The sequence below is a fragment of the Bacillus rossius genome, chromosome 1 (assembly GCF_032445375.1).
Source record: "Bacillus rossius redtenbacheri isolate Brsri chromosome 1, Brsri_v3, whole genome shotgun sequence".
Taxonomy (NCBI): domain Eukaryota; kingdom Metazoa; phylum Arthropoda; class Insecta; order Phasmatodea; family Bacillidae; genus Bacillus; species Bacillus rossius.
This window is the reverse complement of record NC_086330.1, coordinates 271,554,870-271,582,813: the sequence shown is the minus strand read 5'-3', so window position 1 is coordinate 271,582,813 and position 27,944 is coordinate 271,554,870. Positions and strand designations below refer to the sequence as shown.

The 27,944-nt window shown below is 37.6% G+C and overlaps 1 protein-coding gene across 8 annotated transcripts in view; it reads right to left on the bottom strand.

Moving 5' to 3' along the window:
- LOC134527598 (kinase D-interacting substrate of 220 kDa) overlaps positions 1-27,944 on the bottom strand; it is a 354,998-nt gene that overhangs the window by 140,421 nt on the left and 186,633 nt on the right. Inside the window, exon 1 of one of the 8 annotated variants that reach the window (XM_063360423.1) lies at positions 5,379-5,457. The exons of 6 other annotated variants lie outside the window; for them this stretch is intronic. In XM_063360423.1, coding sequence (XP_063216493.1) covers positions 5,379-5,447 — 69 coding nt within the window. In that variant the 5' untranslated portion in view covers positions 5,448-5,457. Of the gene's footprint in view, positions 1-2,549; positions 4,448-5,378; positions 5,458-27,944 lie in introns of those variants that run through there. One more of the 8 variants, XM_063360426.1, reaches the window with a different exon arrangement.

Below are 27,944 nucleotides of genomic sequence, written 5' to 3'. Positions count from 1 at the left end.
AAACGAAAACGAAAAGATTTAAACAAAACTGAAAAATATCTCGGGTGCGAAAATTTTACATGCATAGTTCCTATAGAGAATTGATTCACGTGTACACTTATAATAATGTGCCAAAGTTAAATTTAAAAAATAATATATCATCATAGCTGTTATTATTGTGCTAAAACAAGCATATCACAATGGTTTTAAATAATGTTTGTTTCAATATCTTGCATTTATTACTTTTGGCATTATGAACAGTATTGTGTATTTAATTTTGGGCCGTATCTACGACGCCCCGGACTCTATGGACATTGTTGTTCCAACGCTAACGCAATTCCCAGACCCCTCCAAGGACCATTGGTCAATGCAGTTTACAACTTAAATAGTACTATTTTAAGAACTATGACACTTGCAATGTGATTCTAATTTAAAACTGTGACTTTCCACACTAAACTACTTTTGTTGACAGTTTCGTTTGTGTGATTGTTACCTGAAATAAGTTTACCTGCAAGGGCATTCGAGCCAATCAGGAACCCGTATTCTAAATTTAAGTAATTTTTAATGAACTAGAAAAATAACTTTAGCATCTAAAATGGTGTAGCTGTACAAGTGACGCGGTGTTAATACCACTGAATTTTGAGTGTGATAAAGTAAATTGGCAGTTTATAACAATACAAAAGTGTTTTATGTATAGTCTTAAGTGTGTTAGTGCAAAATTCTGTATAATATTCATCGAAATATTCAAGCGAGAAGTGTTTGAGTACATTTACTGACGTTATTCCTCACTTATACATATACATAGTAAATTTTGATAAACAGAATTACATGGTATATGTTTCGTTGGAGTACAAAAACAGTGATTTTAAATAATCTCAACAAACTGGTGTAATTAACACACACATTAACAAGTTAATTAATGATTACTGTAAATTGGCAATATTAAAGTTAGTCGATTCTCTTACTCAGTCTTGATTGTACCGTCTTATTGCCTACCACTTAGTTAAAGCTAGCCACAGCAAAACCCATAATTAAAAACATCGATAGACATAATAATTGTTGTGCTATATATAAGAATATTGAACTACGAACACTAAAATAACTTTTGTTTTTATGCATGTGTCCAACTTATCATCTGATGTTACTTAAACAAATGATAGTTTAAGTCATAAAAAGTCCTTTCTTATTTTGTTTTGTATGTTACAATTCTGTTATAGTTTTTTGCCGTTAAAGAATATTTTTACGAACATAATGCGGGGAAAAAAACTGGGTTCATAAGAAATAGCCCAATTCAATTAGTACAGTTTTAATTATTACTAATGTCTACACCATAAATTTAATTAATGCACTCAGTATCTCTGTCCACAACAATTAGTCTTAAACTGGTCATTGAAACATTAACACTTTCCACTGGAGCTTGGCTCGACAGTGGCTCGCTCTTCTGTCCGCCTGTGTCCGCTTCCTTCGCACTCTCACCCACACCACGCCGCAGTACAGTCCCCAACTATCGCTCATCGCACCCGACTGGCTCGCCAGGACTTCTCGCAGGTATCGCCTCCCGATAGGTCCGGTTCTCTCAGCAAGAGCCACTAGCCCTTTCACCTCTCGCTGATCGCACAGGTATCGCAAGTATTACTCCCCGAGGGGGAGATTCTCTCCGCTGCTCCGCTATTCGCTCTTCGCTCGGAACTATCGCAGAGGCCGGCGTCGCTGCTTTTATACTCTTAACAGACTTCCTAGAACCGACTGAGTGGGTTGGAAGTGTCGCGTCACCTTGGGCCCAACCGACGCTCGAAAAGTCCAGAAAGGCGGTGTTTATTCATGCCACTCCGCGCGGCGGACTCGGGAAACCCGCACAGTTCGCAGGCCGCTAAAAAGGTAATTGAAAATGGCCTGAGGCAGGAGGGTGCGAGGGAAGCAGAAGGGGAAAGGGGTGTAGCGATACTCTTGTAATCCGGCATGACACACGTGGCATTTCTTACGTCAATAGACTACACGTGATGTCTATGGCGGTGTGGGACCGTTAGCCGAATCCGAACATTGCGCGCGTCGCCGTCCGGTCTGCGTTTCTAACAAATATTAAACCAACCAGGTTAATTGAGTAATAAAGTAATATAATGGTGCATTTAGTGATGATGTTTATTTTTACACAAACTGTGTAATTCATTGTATGTTTACCTTGAAAGTACTATATAAACTGTTTTCATATATTTGTATTTTCAGTTTCTAATATAGTAAACATACTGTTCCCTTGGATACATGATACTTATAACTGTACTACACTTACATTTCATAGCATACATAATTCTACCTGGCTGTGTTGTACCGTTAATACTCTGAATAAGGATAGCTCTCTCGACTATAAAAGCCAAGTAATAAGACAATAACAGTAGAAGTATCAGCATATTGCATTATCACAATTTTTCCAATTATTTGGTATAATGCATGACTGTCAGATATACTTTTGTCATTCCCGATCACATTTAAAATATACCAACCAGGTACATTCCGCAGGCAGGAAGCGTGAGCTGGCTGCCACTCGCAACCCGCCGCGCGGTGGCCACGTCTACCTGGGATATGCTCCTGATGAAGTGGTTCCGCGCGGCGCGGTGGCCACGTCTACCTGGGATATGCTCCTGATGAAGTGGTTCCGCGCGGCGCGGTGGTCATGTCTACCTGGGATATGCTCCTGATGAAGTGGTTCCGCGCGGCGCGGTGGCCACTGTGGCGCGAACGTGTCTCTGTCTATGACTATTACAACTGCGTTTGACACAGTTAACACGTCACAGTTACTTGTGTTTGAGTAATTACAGATGATAGTACGGTGTAGTATATGTTAAGGGTAATGTATGTTAAATGGCTGGCAAAGTATGGTGGTTGGCTGTACTGGTGTACGATTAATACCAAAACTGATAACATTTAATAATTAAAGCAATATCAAATTGTAGTAATTATATTGTAATATTATAATTGATATAATTTCAACACATTTATATGTACAACACTTAAACTGAAAATTATTGATCTGAATAAATTTGACTAGAAAGATTAGGTTCAGATTATCCTAACGTTGTACCAGCTTTTAAATAACCTACCAAATACAGATAGCCAGACATGAATGTATTTGGGTCCAGTTTCGATACTACACCGTCATTACTGAATTATCAAGGTTTGCAACTACCGGTACCGACTAGCTCAATTTGGGGTAGGGCAGGTTCTTCGGCCATTCAGGACTGCTGGGTAGATCGGTGTATGGTCGCAGGAACTTGTAGAAAGGGACGCTGCAATAGAGTTCTAATCCACTACGACTGCCGTAGGCTACGACTCATTGACTGGATCGGCGACACCAAAATGGTCCTGAAAAACGTGGTACAGGGAAAGTTCTCACCACGAGATGGCAGGAATCAGAGGTAGAAGTCGCGATGCTGGAAGCACTCGCGAAACGCCGCGTATGTCGTGTTAAGGCGTATACCCTGTATTCTGAGGTAGATGAACTCAGAATTCTCCTATCTGAATACTCCGTTTACACTATAGTATCTAACTATAGTAGCGGACACGATCTTCTTGTTTCCTTTGCGGGCACCAGGGTTTTGGCGACACATCGCAAAGGAAACGTCTTCTCTCGAACATCGCGTCTTAGAATCCTCCTCTATTCCTTCCTTTTCAAACTCAACTTCCCAGGAATTGTTGTAGCAACCAGCGAGCTCGCAAGTAGCAGGAAGAAAAACTCAGCAGTTGTAGTAAAATCCAATGTACGGTAATTAAACCTATGTTTAACTCATATAAAGCTTGCAGAAAAAGGAATAGGCGTCCAAAGAATAATTAAATGAAACCAATAAATTATTAAACTGCTGCAATTTCCAAAGACTAAACATACTGGCTGGCCTTAGCTATCCCTATTAGTGTGATTGCTGGTACAACTTATAATACAAATACAGATTTAAATATAATAATTAATTTACAATAAACATGAGATAATGAAATCAACCTGTAAACGGTTGACTGTTTACACCACGTCTACCTGGGATATGCTCCTGATGAAGTGGTTCCGCGCGGCGCTGTGGCCACGTCTACCTGGGATATGCTCCTGATTAAGTGGTTCCGCGCGGCGCAATGTCCACGTCTACCTGGGATTTGCTCCTGATGAAGTGGTTCCGCGCGGCGCAATGTCCTCGTCTACCTGGGATATGCTCCTGATGAAGTGGTTCCGCGCGGCGCAATGTCCACGTCTACCTGGGATATGCTCCTGATGAAGTGGTTCCGCGCGGCGCAATGTCCTCGTCTACCTGGGATATGCTCCTGATGAAATGGTTCCGCGCGGCGCGGTGGCCACGTCTACCTGGGATATGCTCCTGATGAAATGGTTCCGCGCGGCGCAATGTCCTCGTCTACCTGGGATATGCTCCTGATGAAGTGGTTCCGCGCGGCGCGGTGGCCACGTCTACCTGGGATATGCTCCTGATGAAGTGGTTCCGCGCGGCGCAATGTCCTCGTCTACCTGGGATATGCTCCTGATGAAGTGGTTCCGCGCGGCGCAATGTCCACGTCTACCTGGGATTTGCTCCTGATGAAGTGGTTCCGCGCGGCGCAATGTCCACGTCTACCTGGGATATGCTCCTGATGAAGTGGTTCCGCGCGGCGCAATGTCCTCGTCTACCTGGGATATGCTCCTGATGAAGTGGTTCCGCGCGGCGCAATGTCCACGTCTACCTGGGATATGCTCCTGATGAAGTGGTTCCGCGCGGCGCAATGTCCACGTCTACCTGGGATTTGCTCCTGATGAAGTGGTTCCGCGCGGCGCAATGTCCACGTCTACCTGGGATATGCTCCTGATGAAGTGGTTCCGCGCGGCGCAATGTCCTCGTCTACCTGGGATATGCTCCTGATGAAATGGTTCCGCGCGGCGCGGTGGCCACGTCTACCTGGGATATGCTCCTGATGAAATGGTTCCACGCGGCGCAATGTCCTCGTCTACCTGGGATATGCTCCTGATGAAGTGGTTCCGCGCGGCGCGGTGGCCACGTCTACCTGGGATATGCTCCTGATGAAGTGGTTCCGCGCGGCGCGGTGGCCACGTCTACCTGGGATATGCTCCTGATGAAGTGGTTCCGCGCGGCGCGGTGGTCACGTCTACCTGGGATATGCTCCTGATGAAGTGGTTCCGCGCGGCGCGGTGGCCACGTCTACCTGGGATATGCTCCTGATGAAGTGGTTCCGCGCGGTGCGGTGGCCACGTCTACCTGGGATATGCTCCTGATGAAGTGGTTCCGCGCGGCGCGGTGGTCATGTCTACCTGGGATATGCTCCTGATGAAGTGGTTCCGCGCGGCGCGGTGGCCACGTCTACCTGGGATATGCTCCTGATGAAGTGGTTCCGCGCGGCGCGGTGGTCATGTCTACCTGGGATATGCTCCTGATGAAGTGGTTCCGCGCGGCGCGGTGGCCGAGCGTCACTTGCCTCCTGCTCATGGCGCCGCGCTGGCTACTGCTCCGACGCCCGGCGTCGCGGCGCTCGACTTCCCGTCACCTTCCCCTACCTCGTCCTTCCCCTCTTCCCCCTCCGCGGGATGGTTCGGGCAAACTGCATTATAGGCCGGGCCATGAATCTTGTCTCTAACTTTACAGTTCTCACATTAAATACCAATAATCTGTCATATTTCCTGCTGTTAACAGTTTTTGTAAACAACTTTATGTGGTTGTCAACAAACAAACATCGTGTGTTGCATGTGACAGTTGGGAAATGGGTACTACTGGTACTACTGTTGATGACTGACAAATTTACTACAAGTTACATGTCCTAAACTTTACTACCGTTCGCATGCGAAGGCACGTCGGATTACCAATACCTCGGACATTTAATTTTTCTTTTTCGCAAGAGAAAATCGTAGGTGAATTTGAAGTGGCCCGGTTTTACTTTGAGTTCTACTATACGTCATTATTCATGAATTAAGTTGCCAATTTATTAAGTGTTTATTTAATGATATTATGAAACTTAAAGGCCAATTTATATTTCAATCCCACCCCGATGGACAAGCATGCAATCAATACAGGTGGTATACAGTTTTGCATTAAACGTTTTTATGTAGGTTTTGTCGTTAAAAATGTTTTAAATCATACGTAAGACAATAAAAATTTGTTTTAAAAAAAGAAACTAGGAACCTGGGATTTTTAAAGTTTTGACAAAATAGAAATTTAATTTATTTAATAATGATATGCAAAAAAAAGTGTTACGATAAAGGTATTATACGTTCCTATGGTATTTCCGTTTCATGATCTCTCTTTTTACATGTGTTTCTTTGATAGTAAAAAAGACTACAACAGGTAGTTTGTGGAGGGGATTTAGGTATGAAATTTTGTTGCACAATATTTTAAATAGTTTAGGAACCTTCTAAGTACAGGGTCAAAATACCATAGAGGCGCGTTACCGATGAGAAGAATGCACGCTAGTTCTGTGCCTGGCGCGTAGAGGTGACGCGACGTGTAATGCGCGAGCCAGTGTCGCCCTTAGCGCCCCCGAGCTTTTAGACCTATTGTACTCATAGGACGACGGGTAGAAACTGAAAGCCGCCATAATGATTTCAAAAGATTTTGAGACATTTTTATATCGATTCAATTTCAAAATTTGTCTTCTTTTAATTATAGTATGTAATTAATGGAATGCGTGAATTTAAAAATTACTTGATTTCAACAAATAGGTATTTTTCTTTTGTGAAGTCCCTTGCGTCTTCTATATTTCAATTTCTGGACATGACTACAACTGTAATAAGACTGTCAACATACACTATGTTACGGTATTTGAAAATCTGTTGATGTGCGATCTCTGTTACGAAGAAGTCAAACGGTTGCTGTCTCTGCCACTGAACTGCGCTACAATCAGCCGGCCCGCGACTCGGCGACGGCAGGTCGTGTTATCGCACTGCGAGGCTTACTGAAGACGGGCGGGCGGGTGGTTGGTTGGGTGACGCCGTGCACACAAGACGCCCTCCTCCCCGCCTGCTCGCCTCTCGCCCGTGGCGCATCTCATCCTTGGACTGCAGTGTGCATTCCCATGCACGATTTCTGCCATTAGCGCTGTCCTTGTCTCGGTGTGATCTGTTGCCATATGCACGCCATATGCACGCCATAGAGCGCAAAAATTTCAGACACTACATTTTAATGCAATGAAAAATTTAAAAAATGTATCTGAAAAATTGTATTTTGTAAAGTAAAATTTGGAATGGGGTTTCGTTTTTTATTATTATTGTTATTTCTAAGAATATGTAATTCAAAGATCCTATCTTAGTTTCAACAAATATTTTTAACTGTAATAATACTGTCAGTAGGGGAAGGTTACTCAAGATGGCCCGCTTAACTTTGAAATTTCATATAAATTTACAAATGGAGAATTATTGATTCGGATTAGCATTAAAAGAATAAGTTATATGTTTACTTAACATACTTAAAAATAACCCTAGATATTGTTTTGTGGTCTTAAAAAAAATCAACAAAAAGTATAATTTAAGAAAAATATTAAAATTTACTATTTAAGTGGTAATATTTAAAATAAGACTTTTTATGTTAACACACCGGATAGTGTCAATCTGGCAACAGTGTCTGCCAATTACTCTGCTGTATTCTAAGCGTGAGACAGACTACAGACATCCTGTCATTACGGAAATGTGTCTCACTACTACTACAGGCTATCATCGTACGTGTCTAGTGATTGGTCAAGTTACTTGCACACTCACGCCTACTGTCGGCACACGAATCACCGACATTTCGCGTGGAAGCAAACGCGTCCTGAAAGGCTCGGACACTGGCTTCTCTTTTAGACGGCTGTGAGTCACACGGAAGAAACCTCTGGCGCGGGTACACTGTTGCAGCCGCAAAAACACCTACCGCTAATTATTGGGGTTTACAAATTTTATTACTGGGATACGATCATCAAATTAAGCTATATTTCTCCCCTGCTTTGCAAGTAGCCTTGTAATATATTAAATTGGCACACAGACTAGTTCTTAAATGAAATTTAATTATTATGAGGACCTCTAACGGAAATAAATTGGCTTTAAGGAATTAAGCACTTTAGCTATGTATTCAATAAATACGTCTCCATAAATTCTCAAACTATTTTTGGTCTATGGTTGTTTTCGAATACCTCCTTAAAAAAAACCTGTACAGAGGTTAATGGCGCTATTTTTCAGTAAACAATTAACGAAAGTATGTTGCTTAGCCAGTCTACCGCTATTTACACACGTTTAAGTTAGTCTATTGCAGCCAAATAATTAACAACTTAAAAAAATTGAAACTTTCCTAAAAAAAAAGGGTAAGAAATTTTTGGAAACGTTACAAAATGACTGCTTAAAAATATATCTAAAGAATTCGGATATTCTTTCACGGCTAGTTTCTCGCTGAATGCAATATTTAAATAAAACGATTCTTTGGCTAAAGCTGCATCGTTAAAGAACATATCTGCACTATTCGGACACAGCATATGTGTTGAAAACTATAAAATAAACAGTATATTATAGTAGGGACAAAAGAGTGTGTATGGTAGGTGGTCAAGATGTTAGCATGATTGCCGCAAGGCAGTACCACAGCTGTGTGTTTGCTGGCTTGCAGACCCGGTGGACAACTAGCGTCTGCTCGCTGTATTACGGCCAATTCGCACTGCATCAGTAACAATGGTGAAAGGAAGAGTCAACAGCTACCACAGCACACACTGCAAGCTCAAGGACAAGGGACACAAGACAGGAAGGCAACCCTATAAAACAATATCTTTATTAATTTTCATCGATCTTTAAGTCCCGTCAAAAACTACTAAAAAAAGGGGGGGGGGGCTAATTTTATTACATCGTGTTTACTGGTCTTGTTTCAGGGTTAATTGATAAAATTGCTGCGTACTTGAGACTTACTACCCACCCACCAACCACCAAAGGAGAACATCCAATAAGGAACTGTCACCAACAAGCACTCTTAAATATTTTCTCCTAAAATTTATGAAGTACGCTGGTTACAAATTATCCTGGGATCTTTCTTTAATTTACGGTTATATTCGTAAATTTACGTGTGTGAGTTCGCTTACTTTGAACATGAATCATCAATAAATGACCTTATTACATTAACAAAACATTCAAAAATATTTTCTCCCGCGCGTGTGTTTACCTTGTTTACAACGTAACACAGAACTGAACCCGGCGTAGTTCCTACGAAGTTCCAGTTATCTGGGACTACGACGAACGCTTCATTTATTTCAGAAAAGTTGAAAACTCCGTAAACTTAATGTAATTTCTAAGAGAGTGGATGTGACTTCCCGCCCTCGTCACTTACTCTTAAGGAAGAGCCCTGGTTCTACGGTTCGTCTTCGTTACTGGACGATCACAACTGTCTGCAGCATCGCACAGCATCCCACCCCGCATTGACAACTAGACATTACAACAACGGTCCCTTTGTGATCTTGAAATGCTCTGCCAAAATACGTTTTTGAATTTCAATGCGAGTTCCAAGTTGGCAAGTCTTGAAAATGGCGGTGGTTACACGCGCTTATTGTACACATAGTGCCATGGAATAAAAATACTATTTATTAATTCGAGTGATCTAACAGATCAGTATTGGTGGCATTTTATGGTAAAACATTAATTTGGTTGTGTTCTACTGTCCAGTTTACGAAATTTACGTATGATAGATAATGCTTCATTAAATGTTCAAGTTAAGAAATAGGGATTAACTATGGCTGTAAACATCTATAATAAACAAATCTTAAAATTAAATATATTTGAATTATTTAATTTTACAATTGCATAATATAATGTTAAAATAAGTTAAAACATAGCTTAAAATTGAAATATATATTTTTTCAAAAATTTGGTTATTATTATGACTTTTCTTATGTGATTTTAATAATTTTACAGACATTTTTATATTTGTTTATTTTTTGGTTTTAAGCCCTATTTTATAAAAAAAAAATTGCAATTGTAGATTCAGGTCTCCCTAATGAAAATATCTAGCCAACAAAACCAACACCATCCAATTCCGTCAAGTCGTTTAAGAATATATTAATGTTTTTATATTCTCGTCATTCATGCACGATGCGACATTTGGCAAACGCCTGTCAGAGAAAAAATATTAAAGTGCAAGCGTTTCTACGGAAAACCGTAATATTTCTTTTTCCATAATTCTGAGGGTTTTTATTGCTTACATAATTTTCTGGTTTTTATCACTTTCAACACAGGTGGCAACGTCATGCAAGTTTTGGCAGATATTTCAGGAATATGTATACCAAATCTTACTATACGATGGCCAAATTATATACTGCACACGCAGTTAGCAGATCTACTTACAGATGGAGTGTATGTTTTAGAAACAAGTAGGTTGTAGCTGTAAATTACACCGAATAACTCAATAGTTATCAATGCCATTACAAAAAGTTTTTCGGTAATGTTAAATTTGAAATGAATAACTTTGAGTTGCAAATGATTTTATCAAACAAATGCTTTTCCAGAAAATTTTAAATATTACACAGTACCTACTGCAACATACAGAGATCGAGAGATAGAGAGTGATTCCAGGTATGGAAAACGTTAAATATTGGTGGTTAAAATAATTTTTAAGTATAGGCTATAGTTTAATTTTAAATTTAAAACTTAAATTTCAAGTTAAGCTTTAAAAAAATGTGTTAAACTAACAGGTGTTACCTTACAGGTGTTCCGAAAAACGAAAATGTAATAAAACGTAAGAAAATTGTAATTAAAAATTAATCTCCCTGCACTGTTTTTAGTTTTATTCAAATCCATTACAGTATTGTTTTTACTTTAGACTGTATGGTTCGATTATAAAACCAAATATCATTTTTGTAGTCTTTTTTATTAAATTTAAAAGCATATGCTGTAATACTGAACTATTTGCCAACTTAACTACGATATAATTACGAAAACTACTTGATTTATTGTTGTAAGAAGATTTTATTATAAACAATCTAACATTAGGGTAATATATTTAGCAGATATTTTGCTGTAGAATTATTTATTTAATTCTGTAAGTTATACATTCCTGATTTCAGACTTACATGAAAATCCACTCTAATACTGTTTCCGAATGGTAAACCCTTTACCGATGTAGCCTCAAACAAAACATTATTTAATTCCAAGGCTGCATTCAGTAAGAAACTAGCCCTGAAAGGATATCCAAATTCTTCCGACCGACACTAACACCACAATCTAGTGTACCAACAGCCTTTCCGGCAGTCAATTGTTTATGAACTTCTGGCATTTTTCAGTTTTTTACCTGATCAAGTAAATCATTTGGCAGCAATAGATAAAATAAAAGGGCGTAAACAAGCCACAAGCGCCTCAACAACCACAAGGACGCATGCAAGGAATCGAGCAACCATAGAACGAGGGAGATATATAAGTGCGATTCTACAGTGGAAACTGAAACCATGTTTTGCGAGTCATGTGGCGCTATCTGTCGGTTGGGCGCTTAACTACTAGCAAAAACAACTCGGGCGGGAGGTTCAAATCTAAAGTGTTTGGTTTATAATGTTAATTAATCTGCTTTATAACTAATTGCTTAGTCAAAGAGATTTAAACTGCGCGAAAAACATTTAATGTTGTTTTATATAAATGAGTAGGAGATGAAAAATTCTGGTATGCCACACCACAAAATATGAGGATTCCAAAATTAAGTGAATTAATTTTCACTGGTTTGTTTGCCTGGCAATATAGCACAGTCAGAGTTACACTAGTAGTTACAGGCCCACCCAATCGATAGCGAAACATGTCGCTCAAAACATGGTCTCAGTTTCCACTGTAAAGTCGCACTTCTACATCGCCCTCCTTGTTCTATGCTTCCAACTATTTGGAAAGTAAACAAAAGCGGGAGATATTCTTTTATATGCACTTGTACCAAGATACCTTAGGCTAAATTATCATTTAAGGAGGTTTCGGAAACAGCTTAAGTCTACCTTAAACACAGTGGCTATATGGCTTATATGGCTTAAAAACCAGACGTCGTAAAGTTTCCTACCTATACTTGGCGAGGAGCAAGCAGCCATAGTTTGGCCGTGTTCGTTTATAACATCATGTAGTTATATTTGCCTCCTCACTTCGCCATATACTCTACCACTGGCCCGAAAGCCGAGAATTGCTTGGAGAAACACTCGGACCATGTTCTTGTCGACACTCTTCATTCGCACACGCTCGCGTGACCACATTTAGTCTGCAAATCGATGACGTACTTATGTCGTTCGTATTAACAACTAACGAGTGGAAAAAAAAAAAACACGTAGCAAATAAATATTGCATTAGGTTTACATTGCAGGAGCTGTATGAAGCCTATACAGACATTCGACAGACGAACTACGGATGCGGGTTCATCAGAGAAAAAATAAGTAAAAAACATATTATAACGATTTATGGTCTAAAGTGCTTCCCAAGGATGGTATGTCCCTTAGAAGTTGGAGTCATTTGTTGCAAATAATAAAGAATTTCAGGTAGAACACTAATTGTCTGAATAATATTTAGTTTAACACCGGAAATCTTGTCGCTGTAGTAAAACGATTTAATTCAAATAATTGGGTGCAGTTACACATTACAACAATGTATGGAAAATAACGATGTTAACTACCAATTATTTCAAAGAAATCGTTTTACATTAGCGGCAAGCTTTACGTAAGCTGTATAAATAATTAAACATTATTCAGACGCTCAGTGTTCGATCTTAAATACTGCCGCTATTGTTCGCAATGCACCAGATGTTCGGTTCCACTGCACGGGCGTACACCAGCCTCGAGGAGCACTTAAAACCAACACATATTGTTTCAACTTTTTTTCTTCTGACGAACCTGCAGCCTAAGTTTGCAGGTCGAATTTAATCTCATACTGTATATAGTACCACATATTATATTAACATTACAAGTAAAATTAGAGCTTAAGTAACTTAAATTGATATAGTGTATTAAAATAAATTTAAATTAGTTTTATTTACACAGTAAATATATTATTAATATAAATAATGATATATTTACTCTAACATTTGAACTTCGATTTGTTAAAAAAAAGTTTTTGTCTCAAAAATTTTATAATTTCCATGTTTTCGTACAACATTTTAACAGCAATAATTTAATGTTAAATGTCACGATAACAAGCATTAATAAGCATAGAGGAGTAAGCAGGTATGTTGTTACTGATACATAATCTATAAGTTGATGAATGAATGAACAGGTCCAACATCTCGCCCGCATCGAAGTCACTAGCGACGCCGAGGGACCCCGGGAACACCAACTAGTACCTCAACCACCACCGCTCCCCCCATTCGCGAGAAACGCGGGTTCGAGCCCGTGCTTCCCCCTTCCCCACTATAGTCCCACACTGACAAGGGGAGGGCACGACCTGGTAAATTCACTTCAGTATTATTAGTATGCCTTTTAGAGTGTTCAACTCTTAAAATAATAAAGCGCACTAGCCAGCCAATTCAGAGATAAAAGCCTTTGAAAATTTAAACTACTTGAAGTTTTTTTATTCTTGTTAAGTTTCACTCCGGCCAACAGCGCAGCGGCCTAGGTGGTGATGTACTTGCTTGCCGCCCAGGCGCTCGGGTTTCGATTCTTGCTGAGGGTCAATTATTTTTTATAGGGTAATTAAAAAAAATTGTAAGGAACTTACTGTTTACGAATATTATTTATTTAAAAATAAATATTTTATATTACTAAATAAAATATATATATTATTTCAGATTTAAATTACAGTCATAATTTAGTCTTTCAAATATAAAACAATTTTGGTTATAATCGATTTAAAATAATTATAATAAAAAAATTAAATTTTTTGCTAATATATTTTACTCATATATTTTGTTTTATAAACAAGAACCTAATGATGATTATCATAAAAACATTGGAAACAAAATGTTTTTCTCATCTTGCACAATTAATAAAAGATAATTGTTTACATGAACAACATAGCTGAAGTAGATCTGTCGGAAAACATTCATAATTCATTCAAGAATAAACTGGTACGTTTGTTCAGGGTTTGCAGAGAAATAAGAATTATCAAACTGTAGAAAAAGTATATACAATAGTGGGGTGAACAAAAGACGTTACCCCATTATCCTTTTCAACAGAATCCAGAGAAACTGATAGAAACGCAACTGCGCAGGTCAGGTCAAAACCAGTTTCAACCGAATATTTTTCAACTGTTTGAATGGAATATTTTACAACTTTTTATTACATTTTAATAACAATAGTCATTATACTTTTTATTTATAACAATTATTATACCCATTTTTAATTAATGCAATTTAAACATCAAGTGATATATAATAAAAGTATTTTAATATAGGAAATTAAATTATTTATATTAAAATTAGTAACAGTTGTAAAATATTATTTATTTAAAACAAATTATTAAAACAAATGACAATCAGAATCTAAACACTAGCATCTGGGTGGCAAGCAAGTACAGGCCGCTGCGATGTTGGCTAGAGTGAAACAACTAATACAAGTAATTATATAAACTGGGCTTAGATTTTCGAAGGCTTTTTCCTTGAAATTGGCTGGCCAGGGCTCTTTATTATTTTAAGGGGTGAACATCCTGAAGGTATACTACCGATCATTCCAAAGTTAATTTTCCAAGTTCTGCCCCCCCCCCCCCCCCCCAAACCCTTTTTTTGTGAGTGACAAAACCACTGTGTATTTTCCTTGTAATCACTCGAAAACTATGGTATATGTGGTAACATTTTTTTCCTAAAAATAAATAATACAAACTACTTTTATTTTAACTATCGCTTAGTTTATTATTTTTATTTTAGTGATAATAGTTTTAGAAAGCGTGAATATTCAGAACTTGTGATATTCAGTTCTCTAAAATAAAATAAAAACTGCTTAACTCATGGGCTTAACGCCAGGGCATAGTGTAAAATGTTCCCGGGGGTCGACTGCAGCCCCCCCCCCCTCCCTTCAGCATCGAGCAGAGGTCATTTGCCCACACAACAACCACGCTCTACAGTTAATACAATTCAAAATGTTTCTTTGTGAACAATTCCTGTTTAATTATATTAATCAACTAAATTACAGTAAACTTTATTAAAATGAATATATTAATTATATATTCAATTGTTTAAATATCTTTGAATTTTGTAATTAATAGTTTAATATTGCGAAAATTAAACAAACGGAAGACAAAGAAGACAGCCGTGGGTATGGAACCCGAGCTGGTGGATTGCCACTGCGCCATGCTGCTGACTTGACAATTCATATGAACTATATCCCTCAAACTGTACGTCAAAAACGTCTCGCTTCCTAGGGCCCACGCGGGCGAGGTATTGCAGGACGTTGAAAGGGGCACCACCTGCTTCTACTCGCGCAATTTAAACCAAATTTGTTGAAGATATGTGTGGCAGTAGTTGCAAACACAATTTTTGTATATATGTCACTCTCGGTATTATTTTAAAAAATTGAACTTTAAATTTCGTGTCAACTTTACCCTTAAGGTGCCGCCAAACGGCATTCACAACTCCGGGTGTTACGGTGGTAGTACCCTAAATTACTTTGCTTCTATTTTTCGTGTTTTCGCACAAGATCTACTTAATAAAACTCTTAACACTGACTGACAGACAACGCACAGCTTAAAATGGTGACTATAGAAGCGTGAAATTTTGCATAAGAGTTCCTTACAGGACGTAGGTGATAATAAGAAAGGATGTTTTAAAACGAATCCCCAAAGGTGTTAAATAGGGGATAAAAGTTTATATAAAAGTTTGTCATCTTTTAAGTTATAAAGGTGGAAATTAGTGATGGGGCTTCTGTTTATAAATAAAAATCAGTTGTATCACCTTTTTCTGGTAATTCATCAAAAATGAGAATCAAATACTCTCCCATCGGGAACACGTCTAGTTTTACATAAATCCATAATATAACCACTTTCATTTGTTTATAAAAATTAATGGTTTTTACTAACTTAAAGACAATTTTTAAGCTAATCCTAGCATGTATTTAAGCATGAAATCGAGTGGTATACAATTTTTAATTAACCTTTCGTATTGTTACAGACGCGGGAGGCCAGACCAAGATGCCAGGTTCGGAGCTGGCTGACCCCCCTGCACGGCCACTGGAGTCATGCGCCATGTCGCGTGCCGCCCACTGACGTAAGTCATGCCACGCATGCCTGACCGAATTACAAGGGTCGTCGCTACCCCCCCCCCCCCCCCCCACTCCCAAGGCATCGTCATCCCTCGGCGCTGTTATCTATCGCTGAGTGGTCTTGGGAATTCCGCGGGCCGCCGTGCGGAGTGGCGTGAATGAGCGACGCCTTTTCTGGGCGTCGGGTCGGCCCAGGATGACGCGAGACTCGTCACAGCCGCTCTCGTCGGTTCGAGAAGGGCGCATCAAGTACTTACACAGCGACGCTGGCCTCCGCGGGAGCGCCGAGTGAGTGCCGAGTCTCGCGATAGTTCCGGAGTTCCGCGGCGAGAGTCCCGCGAAAGTTCCGAGCCAGTTTGGAGAGTTCGGAGAGTTCCACGAGTGAAGGGAAGTGCGACATCGGCCAAGAGGGTGAGAAACCCCTTCGAAAGTGGCGCGACGTGGAATTCGACTGGATCGAGATAGTGCGACTGAGTGGCATGAAACTGTGTGTGTGGACAGGCGAACCACTGTTGAGCCTAGCTCCAGTGAGGAGTGCGAACTGTGGAACTAGACGGACATTGAGTGACTTGCGAATAAACCTTTTTAAGTGCCAGTGATTGGTGATCAGACATTTTTAAGTACAATTATTTATTAGTAGTGTAAATATTACAAATTAATAAAACTGTAATGAAACTTAATTGGGCTATCCCTTACGAACCCAGTTCTCCCCACATTATAAGTCGTAACAGTATGTATCCGTATTGAAACTGTTTACTTTTAGTAGATTCATAAATCAATAAAAAGTAGGTTTTCCCAAAACCCAGATTAACTCATTTTTCTATGGTTTGGAAAACCTAATTGTTATTGATTTAATGAATTATTAACTAAAAATAAAAGAGTTTCATGACAAAAAATTCAAAACTGCTTTTAGTACACGCTAGTATTTATATAAAAATAATCCTTTAAGGTCATAAAACCATTAAATAAGAACTTGTCTAGTATAAAACAATCTTATAAATTATTAAATATAGTTATGAATTTACATAAAATCATGTGCAAAAACATGGTATATTTGAAGCAAAATAATTTAAAACAGACCTACTACCCACTTAACGCGCCTTTTCAAAAACGCTCAAGATTTTTCGAAGAATTCTAATTCAAAAGCCATTTCACGTTCCTAGGGTGATTTCATTTCAAGGGTTCGTATTTAACATGTATGTATCTTTTGGACAACTAAAGAGACTAAAACGGGTGTTTTCACAGACTTTTTAGATATGACATACTTGGCACACATAACTGTTAATACGATAGATACTTACACGAAGTTTGTAGCTCTAATATTTCACCATAGAATCAAAGGTAACCAGTGTCTCAATTTCGAAAGTTTTCAAAAGTAGCCCTACAGGTCTACGCATCTTTCTGACATTGTTGTTCTCTCAATAGTGTCTGTAAACATAGGGGAACTTGCCCCAGTGCCGGACACCTAAGGTAAAAAAAATTGATTTCTTAAAAACTTTACACGGATGAAACAAATTTATATTACTAGCGATAGGTGGATATATGAGGTACAATTTTATACCAAAATAACCAGATCAAAAAAAAATTTCAATGTTATTTTAAGATTACAAATACCATGCTAATCAAGATATTTCAAAAACCTGTTCCCAGTACCGGACACATTATTCTTAACACAAAAATACTATATAAAGTCAACATACATTACATATAGACATAAAATACATAACTTTAAGTAACAGTTTTACTTCAAAGTGATTTTTTTTAATTGTTGGCAGTGTTCACACACAAAATATGCTATTTGGTCACTGTCAGCACATGCAACATGAGCCCAACCACAGCAGGTACAACACTGAACCCAGTCCTCTTCAAAATTCTCTCCGCAAAGAACACACACAGTCTTTTCGTAACCATCATCCGTTGTATTCTTTTCTTTACTTCTCTGTTGAAATTAATTCTCCTTTTTGCGATTGTATTTTCTGAGTTGGACTTATTTTTATACATTATGTTGGCCTCACTTGTTTCATTCTTTTTATTGAATAGTTGTCCTTCCTTATCTTTCAGTTTCTTCTGCTTTTGTTCTTCTTTTAGTTTTTTCAGTCGCTTAATTTCTTCTTTGTCTGCCAGCAGTTTTTTATTGGGTGTAGAAGTCAAAATTTCACTTTTTTTTTCCTCTCCTTTTCCTTGAAATGATCTTCCTCTTCAAATCACCAGCAACTGGAGAAATCTTCTCAATGGCATTTTGGAAGGCCTTGGAAGTAGAGGGAACAGCCATGTCAACCAAATATGTGTGCTGAGGTGGTATGGCCACTTGCATGTTGGAAGTTGAAGCTCTTGCCTCTTCAATATGCTGGCCAGAGACATCACAATGGCCTACTCTTTTTTCTGGTTCTGTCAGTGGACCTACACTGATGTTCGATGCTGGGAGAAAATCTAGCTCAGTGAAAATATTTCGAATCCTGATTTTGCTATATCCATTCTGTATATTTTTGAGAAAGCATTTCCTACCAATCCACAGATATCTTGTTCAGTGATTTTCAAACCTTGTCTTCCATACTTGGACATCCATGTCTCACATGCTGAATTAAATGCATTTTTGAAAGGTTTCATGACTGCTCTATCCAATGGCTGGAGCTTGTGTGTGGTATGTGGGGGTAAACTCAACATGTGAACATTATGTTCCTTGGCATACAGAATGACTTGCAGGTCTTTGTGAGTGATATGACCATTCAATACCAACAGAACTGGACTCTGTTCTGATGGGTGAACTTTCTCAACAAATGACTTCAGCCATTTCAGAAATCCCGATAATGAGATCCAACCACTTTCTTGAGCATCAAATGTGCTTCCATCTGGTGCATCTTTTGTCAATACTGTGTTCATTCGAATCCTGGGAAACACAAAAAGAGGGGGGATAAACAGATCCCCTGCAGCATTGATGCAAAGCATCACAGTTATGTTCCTTCCACGTTCACCCGATGTGAGCTTGCTAACTTGTTTTTTCCCTTTAAGAGACAAAACTTTCGATGTGTTAGAATGTACAACACTGACACCAGTTTCGTCGGAGTTGAAAATTCTGCTTGGAGGAAAAAAATACTTTCTTGTCAGCTCTTCTAATTTGGAAAAAAAGGTTCACCTGTTCCTGGTTAAAACCATGAACTCTCTGTAGGATTGTGTATTGAGCACAGCGCAGAGAAAGTTCAGAATGGCGTTTAATGAATCCACGATGAAATTTGTTTCCTGCGGTCTTTTTCTTTTTGTTGAACTGATGTGGCAATTTCAAGTGCTCACTTAGATCGTATGCCAAGGTTAGCAGTTCTTTTTTTATTAACTGGCAAGAAACAACTGTCCAGGTGTTTAAGATGTTCAACGAGATCACTTTCTAAACTGTCATTAAATGTGTTTCGAAATTTACCCATTGAAGGTGAGAGTTTAACAGAATTACCTTGTTTGATTGCACAGACACGCTATCCTAATGTGCTTTTAGGCACAGAAAAATGTCCAGCTGCTTCTCTAATACTGTAAATGCCCGCCAAAACACCATCTAAAGCTTTTTTCATTTTATCTTCATCCCATTTTCCTTCTTTGGCTGCTGCCATCGGTTCAAAATATTCCTGAAAACAAACAATACCTATAATGTGTTTTTTACGATATTTTATTTTTGTCAGGTACTGGGAACATAGCCACTGTCCGGTACTGGGGCCACGCGAGAGTTTACAAAACATTGCAAATGACTAAAACCTAAGCGAAATTATCTCAATGTCAATACAGCTTTTTTTATCTCTAAACATGTGGAATCTCAAGTAAAATATGATAAACACAATTTACTTACCTAAAGAAGGTAAAAAATTGGTTCAAAAATTAACTGTGTAGTATGAAAAACAAGCCCTCCACAATTTCCAACGAATAACTCAGTTACGGCAAGAGATACGACCAAGTGGCGCTATATATACAATTGCTTTGTGTAACTCTACCTGCCTATGACCGTCAAGTGCTGTTATCTAGCGGAGAAACTTGTAACCTTCTACTGTCCGGAACTGGGGATCGTCCGGTACTGGGGCAAGTTCCCCTACATCATATGACAGTTTGTGAAAGGACACCAGAGGGAATACCCTTAATTTAAAAGATGACGCCTTAACATCCTAACATTTTAAAGCTACAAACAGTGAGAAACTAGGCATGAACATATAACCGAGTTATTTAGATGCTAACACAACCTGGTTTATTAAAGTATAAATATTTTTTATCGGAAACTATCTCCTTAAATTAATACTAAAATATTGCACCACAAACCCCTTCAAGACTAAAGACTCGTCCTTCACAAAAAGCTTCATTGGCGATCCTGTAATAATCACAGGGTTCACCGAAATGGCTAACATACTTAAAGATGCACTTTTCCAAGAATCCTTTAGGGGGAAGTGTTCTTCAATGAGGTATTCGAAAACAGCCATAATGACGTATCTATGCGTTTGCTACGTCTCCCGCTCACGAATAATAACAGAGACTCGCACGGAATATAATCGGAAAACCGGTGATTGCAGTCCCACGCCACCCAAGCCTCCGTTAGTGGGCGTAAACATTAGTTTTGCGTTTATGATGTTTTATCAAAATGACGCCTCCCATTTTCCCCATATCACATGAGATAGGGAGTCTCTGTGTTATTGTTAAAAAAAAAAAACGTGACATTATGTTTTATCGAGCTTCATTATCTTAATTGGATGCGAATTCCGTGTCAGGTGAAACTTTCTGCGAATGCACCTAAACAAAAAGCCTATTCTCTGAAGAGCAAAGAGAACATTCTTAAGGAGTTATTTTCCAAAATTATTTTGCATATATAATTTTTGTGTTTATACAAATAATTTAAACTGAAAAAATATACCTGTATTTTATTGTTGATAAAGATTTCATAATTTATTTAGGTTTATTTAATGTTTTTTGGAACCTTCAAGGCCACTTTATATTTCTATCCTAGCTTCAACTGAGAGTATGAAATCTTTTTTATATATACAATTTCGAACTAACAGTTTGTGTGTTGCCTTAGCCGCGAATCTCTTCTACTTTTAGGATGTCATTCTAATTAAATGAAAACTCAGTTTTCTCAGAGGCTTCGGCACCCAATACACCTACAATTTTAGTAAGAAATAATGTTTTAGCACCATTTTAATTGAGTTGACCCTGCGCACACAACGTAAAATTATACTCAGTCAATAATTGGCGAATTATTTACATTAATATTTCCGGGAGAGCAACATGTGTGATCAATATTTGGCTGCAGCTATATTTTTTTTTACATCATCTTCCAACACTTTGGGAAACATCTCTTTGTAATTGGTTAACAATAAATCATAGGCCATATACTTTTTATCCCGTTCGTGATAAACTTTATCATTCGCATTCCACAAAGCAGGCAAGTTGCGGTATAACTGAATGTACTCGATGGTGAATTCTCATTCTTTTTTTCTTTCGTCACAGATTTATTATTTTCGCTGTCAAAGACATTGCGCGTGCATACGGGACCGTTCTGAACAGCCGACTTAAAATATGGCGCAATATACACTGTACAAGACACGATCAATAACTATTGCGCCATAAGATTTTAATTAGTTCAAACTTCTGTTCAATAACTATGCAATCTTCAATAATACTTTAATACTACCCCTATACAGTGAATAATATTGTGCAATTAATGCAATTGCGAAACATTATTGGTCGCGTATGCGCCTTACACTTTCTGGCTTTTTGAAAAACCAGAATTTAATTTATTTGCGAATGACATAAAAATAGTTATTTTAAGACAAAGGCCATAAAACATGGTTAATTCTAAACTTGATACCACATGATTACATACTTTTTTTTTATTCTTTGTTTGAAAAATCACCGGCAAAATTACGAATTTAAGTTATTACACACAAGAAGTCTCGAGTTCACCTGTCACTTTTTTTTGTTTGCTAATTCCAGATTTCCGTGAATAAAATGTTTCTAAAATGAGACTTAAAAGTGAAGTCGTATGTAATTATTTTTGCTGTTTCTTTTGGCACCAGATAGACCTGCGTGTTATCTGACATATCCTTGCATACAATGACCACCAACTGTTGTGGGAGTCATCGCTGCTTGAACTTTGCGTCGCGTGATGCAGCTACGGACAAAGTCGTGTCCTTGCTATGTACAATTTCGTCACCAACCGCACACAAGCAAACTCTCGAGAAACAGATATGGCTGATTATTCACTTCCTACTATCCACAAACGCCAACAGATAACCTTCCAAGTAAACTGATTCAGAATAACCGATCGTAGCGAAGAAGCCATCAAAACGAACACGATTGTGTATTTTATCTTCAAGGCCGGGTTCATGAAACGCATGACGCAAAAATTAAAATAGAATCGTTTTCAAAAAGCTACCCGTTTATTAATCACAAAAGACAAAAATACGCAACGCAAGGATAGCCAACTTTCAACTTATTGAGTTTCGTCTTGCTCTTCCGCCTTCTATACTTGACGTAAAGTGTTCCCAAAACCCTTAAAGATGCAGACGTAATGTAAACAGAAGGCTGCGATTTGTTCTTATCACATGCATCGCGCTTTCACTTACTAAACTAACGCACAGTAAACGTAAATACTACTTTTAAATCCAATAATTAAGAATTTCACAAGTTTTCTTGAAGAATATTATTTACGAAAGAAGTCCAATAAAATTATTTGTTCTTAATTTTTACGATTTCAAGTTGTATAACTTGATCATACTCATAATTCAGGAACGGAGCGCCATCCCACGACCCCCCCCCCCCCCCAAATGGTTATCTTGTTTTAAAGCTTTGCAAGCCCCCCCCCCCTTTTTTTTTCTTTTTATTGCCGGAGTACAGTCCCGAATTTTATACGGTATAGAGAAAACTCCCCTTTTTTAATTTTATAGTATCCATAAGTCAAATTTTTATAATAATCGTACGCTTTTCAATCGTTCTACATACACAAGGTGGGGGGGGGGGGGGGATATTCCGTTCTTTTATGAAAAATTCCTTTGAAAACAAGTTGCAAAGAAATAGTTGCAATATTACAAGAAATATATTGTGACTTTTTACAAAACATGGCTATGGTTATTTTTGCATGTAAGTATAAAATACGTTTTTCGAGATAACACTGAGTATTTGTTACGAAATTTGGCAAATAATTTTATATTTCAATAGATTTTCATTCAAGCATTTTTTTAACCCCAGGAAGAGATAATCTAATATTTAATAATTCGACTTTATTTTGTTTTATTATGCTTATTAATGTGCGCAATTAACACCGGAAAGCTATTCAAGGAACGGGTTATAAATTACTTTAACTATTGGAGCAATGCTGAGACAACACAAATCATAAATGCCCAGGTATAAAATGTTGTGGTGATACAGTTGTTTTCATTTAAATGTACAAATTTAGAAATATTTGTAATTTTACATGAACATTTCTGTTCCATTTACAAAAAAAAATACTTAGAGTGTACTATTTTCTTGGTGTTATTTCGTGTTGGAAGGGTGTTTGAAGCCGCAATCTTTTGGTCAACGTATTCCTTGGTCACTTCTTCGGCCACCTTCTGCTGGGAATGGGAGGTGTTCTGCCCCTCCCATCGGATTACAGTCCAAGGGGAACTTTGGATCGAAGCACTATCGGTCCCCCAAAGGGAGGGGGGGGGCTGGGGTGTTGGTATTTTGAATCAGCGCACATGTACCATTATTTAGATGTAAATGTGTATGGAACTGATTGAGCACCCGTGCAGTCTGCAGGCAGGGCACTCGCGGTGCTCATTACACGCGCCCCTCCTAGTGGGCACGCCACTGCCACGGCTCACAAACAAATAAACTAATTCGAATTTTTAAAAACATAAGAAAAAAATTAATCGTTCAGAATAAACGGGAAAAACATAAAAAGCGACCTGGATTCAACATTTTTTTTAAGGGTCTTCAAAGTCACATTTATTTAACCAATACTGTGTCAATATGATGGCAAAATGATTACTGAAAGATAGTCCTAAAGACAATTAGGCATCAACAATGGATATTATAGGGAAAACTTAGTCATAAAAACTCAAAAAAGAAAATTAAATTAAAAGACTAAGACGAGGTTTGAAAAAAAAACTATTCAATGTGCAAACGGACATTTCCTAAAGAACCTATGCACCAAATGCCACGGCTCTGGGCTTTCCCGTCTCCACGCTATGCGAATCGCAGACACACACACAGACACAGACACAGAGCCAGAGAGACAGACACAGACGAGCTCTTTTTTACTAATATAGGTTATTATCATACATTTATAATACTTTTTTGGAATTTTATAAACTCTCATAGCAGTCACAGAACAGATCCGTTTAGTGTTCGAGCAAACTTTCAAAATATATTCCAAAACAAATTTGTCCGAAACAATAGTGGATATAACAAGTATTTACTGCAATGGTGATCGAATTGAGCTCACATGGCAGAAAATTCATAACCCTCTTAATAGAAACAACATTTAGCCCATTTACAAATGTTGTACATTTTTTAAAAATTAACTAATTATTTTGGGCAGTATATTTTTTTTATTTGGTATTATTGTAAATCTTCTAAATATTATCTCAAACTTTTGTCTGAAACAATTTTTTTGATAAGATTAACCATTACTGCAAGGGGTTGACGGATGAAATAAAATGTATTAACATCCTTACTATGTAACTTAAACTAGCAAATCCGGCATTAGTGCTACCCCCTTCCAACCACCATAGTTGTGTAGTTTTTTCTCCAAGTAGCGCAGAGCCAGGGGCGTTTTTAAATTTTTTATTTGTTCGTGGTTGTTTTGCGCCGTTGTGAATTTTTTTCTTTTTTTCCAGGAGCGGTAATTACCTGCACGCGGTTTACGGCGGGCATTTCGGCTGGTGTTTTTTTTATAAACAAGCATCCGTGGTTTTCTCGTGTCTGTTGCCAAGTTTCCAAGCTCGGCCTAGAGTCTGGCGGCCACACGGCCGGTGTGCCGCACGCAAGACGCCCCGCAACACATGAACGGCCTGGCTGCTGCTGAGCAGAACTCGTGTGTCATGGAGGACGCTGCCGGTCGCCGCTGAGGTCGTAACACACCACAGTAGCACTTTTGTGTTACCGCGTTTCAACGCATTAATGATCGATATTTCATCACTGGTGTATTTGGTCCAATCATGCTACTACTAAAAATTTAATAATTTTAACAAAAAACCTTGCGCGTGTCGGAGTACCATTTGTAAACCAACGCACGTATTTTCGTTTACAAGTATTACTTTGACATATCTGTTAGAAAATCGCAGACTGAATTTGGCACCAAACGCAGAAGACATTCGGACTGTATAAATTACATTATTCAACATTGACTTATGATCTGACATATAAATCTGTCAAAATCAAGTGAAGTCAACAGCGAAACGCGCGTTTGTTTGTAAATAGATACTTAAAGAGCCACGCGCTTACGTTTTAAATAACAAATACTAGCAACCCACATCGGCTCGCCCGACTAGATACGATTTTAAAAAAAGAGAGTTATCTTTCCATAATCGCATTAAAAATCTGATATGCAAATTAATGTCATGTTCCAACTACTTGTTGTCTAACATCTATATTATTAGGCCTATCGGTATATTTGTACTACGCGTAATCAACATAGTCACAAAATTATTCATTTTTGAGTAGTTTTTGAGTATACTTCTTACAAGGGGTGGGCACGACTTGGGAAACTCGCTTCGGAATGAGACTCGGTGTATTAGTAGTATAACTGTAGGTTGTTGACCCCTTAGCGCACTGGCCAGCCAATTACAAGAAAAAAAAAGCAAATGAGAATTTAATCACAGTTTATATATTAGTTAAGTTCCACTCTGACTAACAGCGCAGCAGCCTGGGTGGTGACGTAATTGCTTGCCACCACACGCTCGGGTGTCGATTCTAGCTGGTCACTTTTTTTAGTTTAATTTTTTTAATAAAACTACTACTTACAAATATTATTCATTCTAATGTAAATCATTTTGTTTATCAAAGATATTTTTATTAGACAATACTTGATATTTATATTACAGTAGATAATAATTCAATCGTTCAGGTATAAAAAAATCAATAGGTACCGTAATTAAAAATTTTAAAATATTCCATTGAAACAGAATAATTGGTTAAAACCGGTTTTGACCTGACCTGCGCAGTTGCGTTTCTCTCACTTTCTATGGTTTTTATTGAAAATGATAATAGGTAAAGTTTTTTGCTTACCCCGCTATTAAATATAATTTTTATACAATTTTTAATTTTTCTTATACCTCTGTAAACTCTGAATAAACGTGTCAGTTTAATCTTGAATAAATAAATATGTTTTTAACAGATCTAATTCAACAACTTTGTTCTTGTAAACAATAATCTTATATTAATTAGGTAAGCAAGACGACAAAAAAAATGTTTCGAATGTTTTAGTGAAAATAATCATCCAGGTTTGTACAGCAAAATCTATGAAAAAATATTAACAAATAAATATAACTTTTTAATGATTATAAACAGTGTTTTATATTTGAAATATGAACTATAATTTAAATGTCAAGTAATAAATGATAAATATTTTTGTAATTAATAAAAATCTTTATATTATAAAACCAATATTTGTAAACCGTATATTAATTTAAAAATTAAATTATTAAAAAAAACTGTCAGCTATTGAAACCAGAGCGTCTGGACGGCAAGCAAGTCTGCGCTGTTGGCCAGAGAGAAACTCATCTAGTAAATAAACTGTGCTTAATTTTTAAGGGTATTTCATCTAGGATTTGGCTGGCCAGTTGTGCCCTCGCCTTGTTAGAAAAAAAATCAAACTTCCATTTTCTAACAGTTATTGGAAGGTATATAATAAATAGAGATTTCGAAACCATTCATACATTAAAGTGCTGATAACGAAACCAATCAATTTAAAAAAAAATTAAAGTATGTAATATATAAGTTGAAATTACGGTAGCCTGGCGCCTCCATCCGTTACATCATTATAAAAACACGTTAGCAGCATAGAATAAGATGGTCCGAAAATCTCATTTATTCGTCCGTCAAAACCTTGCCAAACTAACTTTCAACGGATAAAAAAATTATAAACGCCTGTGGAGATATTAATATAGTTATGAAGTTTATTTATTTTTTTAGCTTTTTCCTTAACACTTTAAGTAGATTTTGAAGAAATACTACCTATCGTAGCCGTTGCCATGACGCGACTTCCGGAAAACTTTTATATGGTGTTTTGTTTCATGGTCCACAGACCCAAAAATCATCTTCAACTCAAAATATAAAAAAATATAATCATGGAAAATATCAGTCGAGTTCGTTAATGGGCAATAATATCCGACCAAAGGGGCAGAAATGGGGAAGGTTTTTTGAAAAACAGAAACATCGCCATAACTCCCGTAATATGATGAATATCACATCCGTTCGAACGTATTATTTATAACTCGTAGGGGTATTACCAAAAACGTTTTTCTACATACACATTTTTGTTATGACCAACCATAACTGCAAGGTGTAGAAAAAATAAGGGTTGGAGAACAAAAAAAATCATAACTCCTTTAAAAGCACAATATCGAATCCGTTCACATTATTTTTACGTGGTATAGTTTTTATCTAAAACATGTCTAAAAAAAATTTCACTAAACGAATCAGTTTAGAAACTGGATTTAAAAAAAAACAGGGGTAGAATTTAAAACAAATTAAATGTACACTACTAATGTATCTATATATAATTATCTATATATAATTTATCTATCTAATTTATCGTAAAACTATAAATTATTATCTGCAACTTTCATCAAATAATTTTTATACGAATAACAATTACTGCACGGGGTTGAAAATAACAGGGGTTG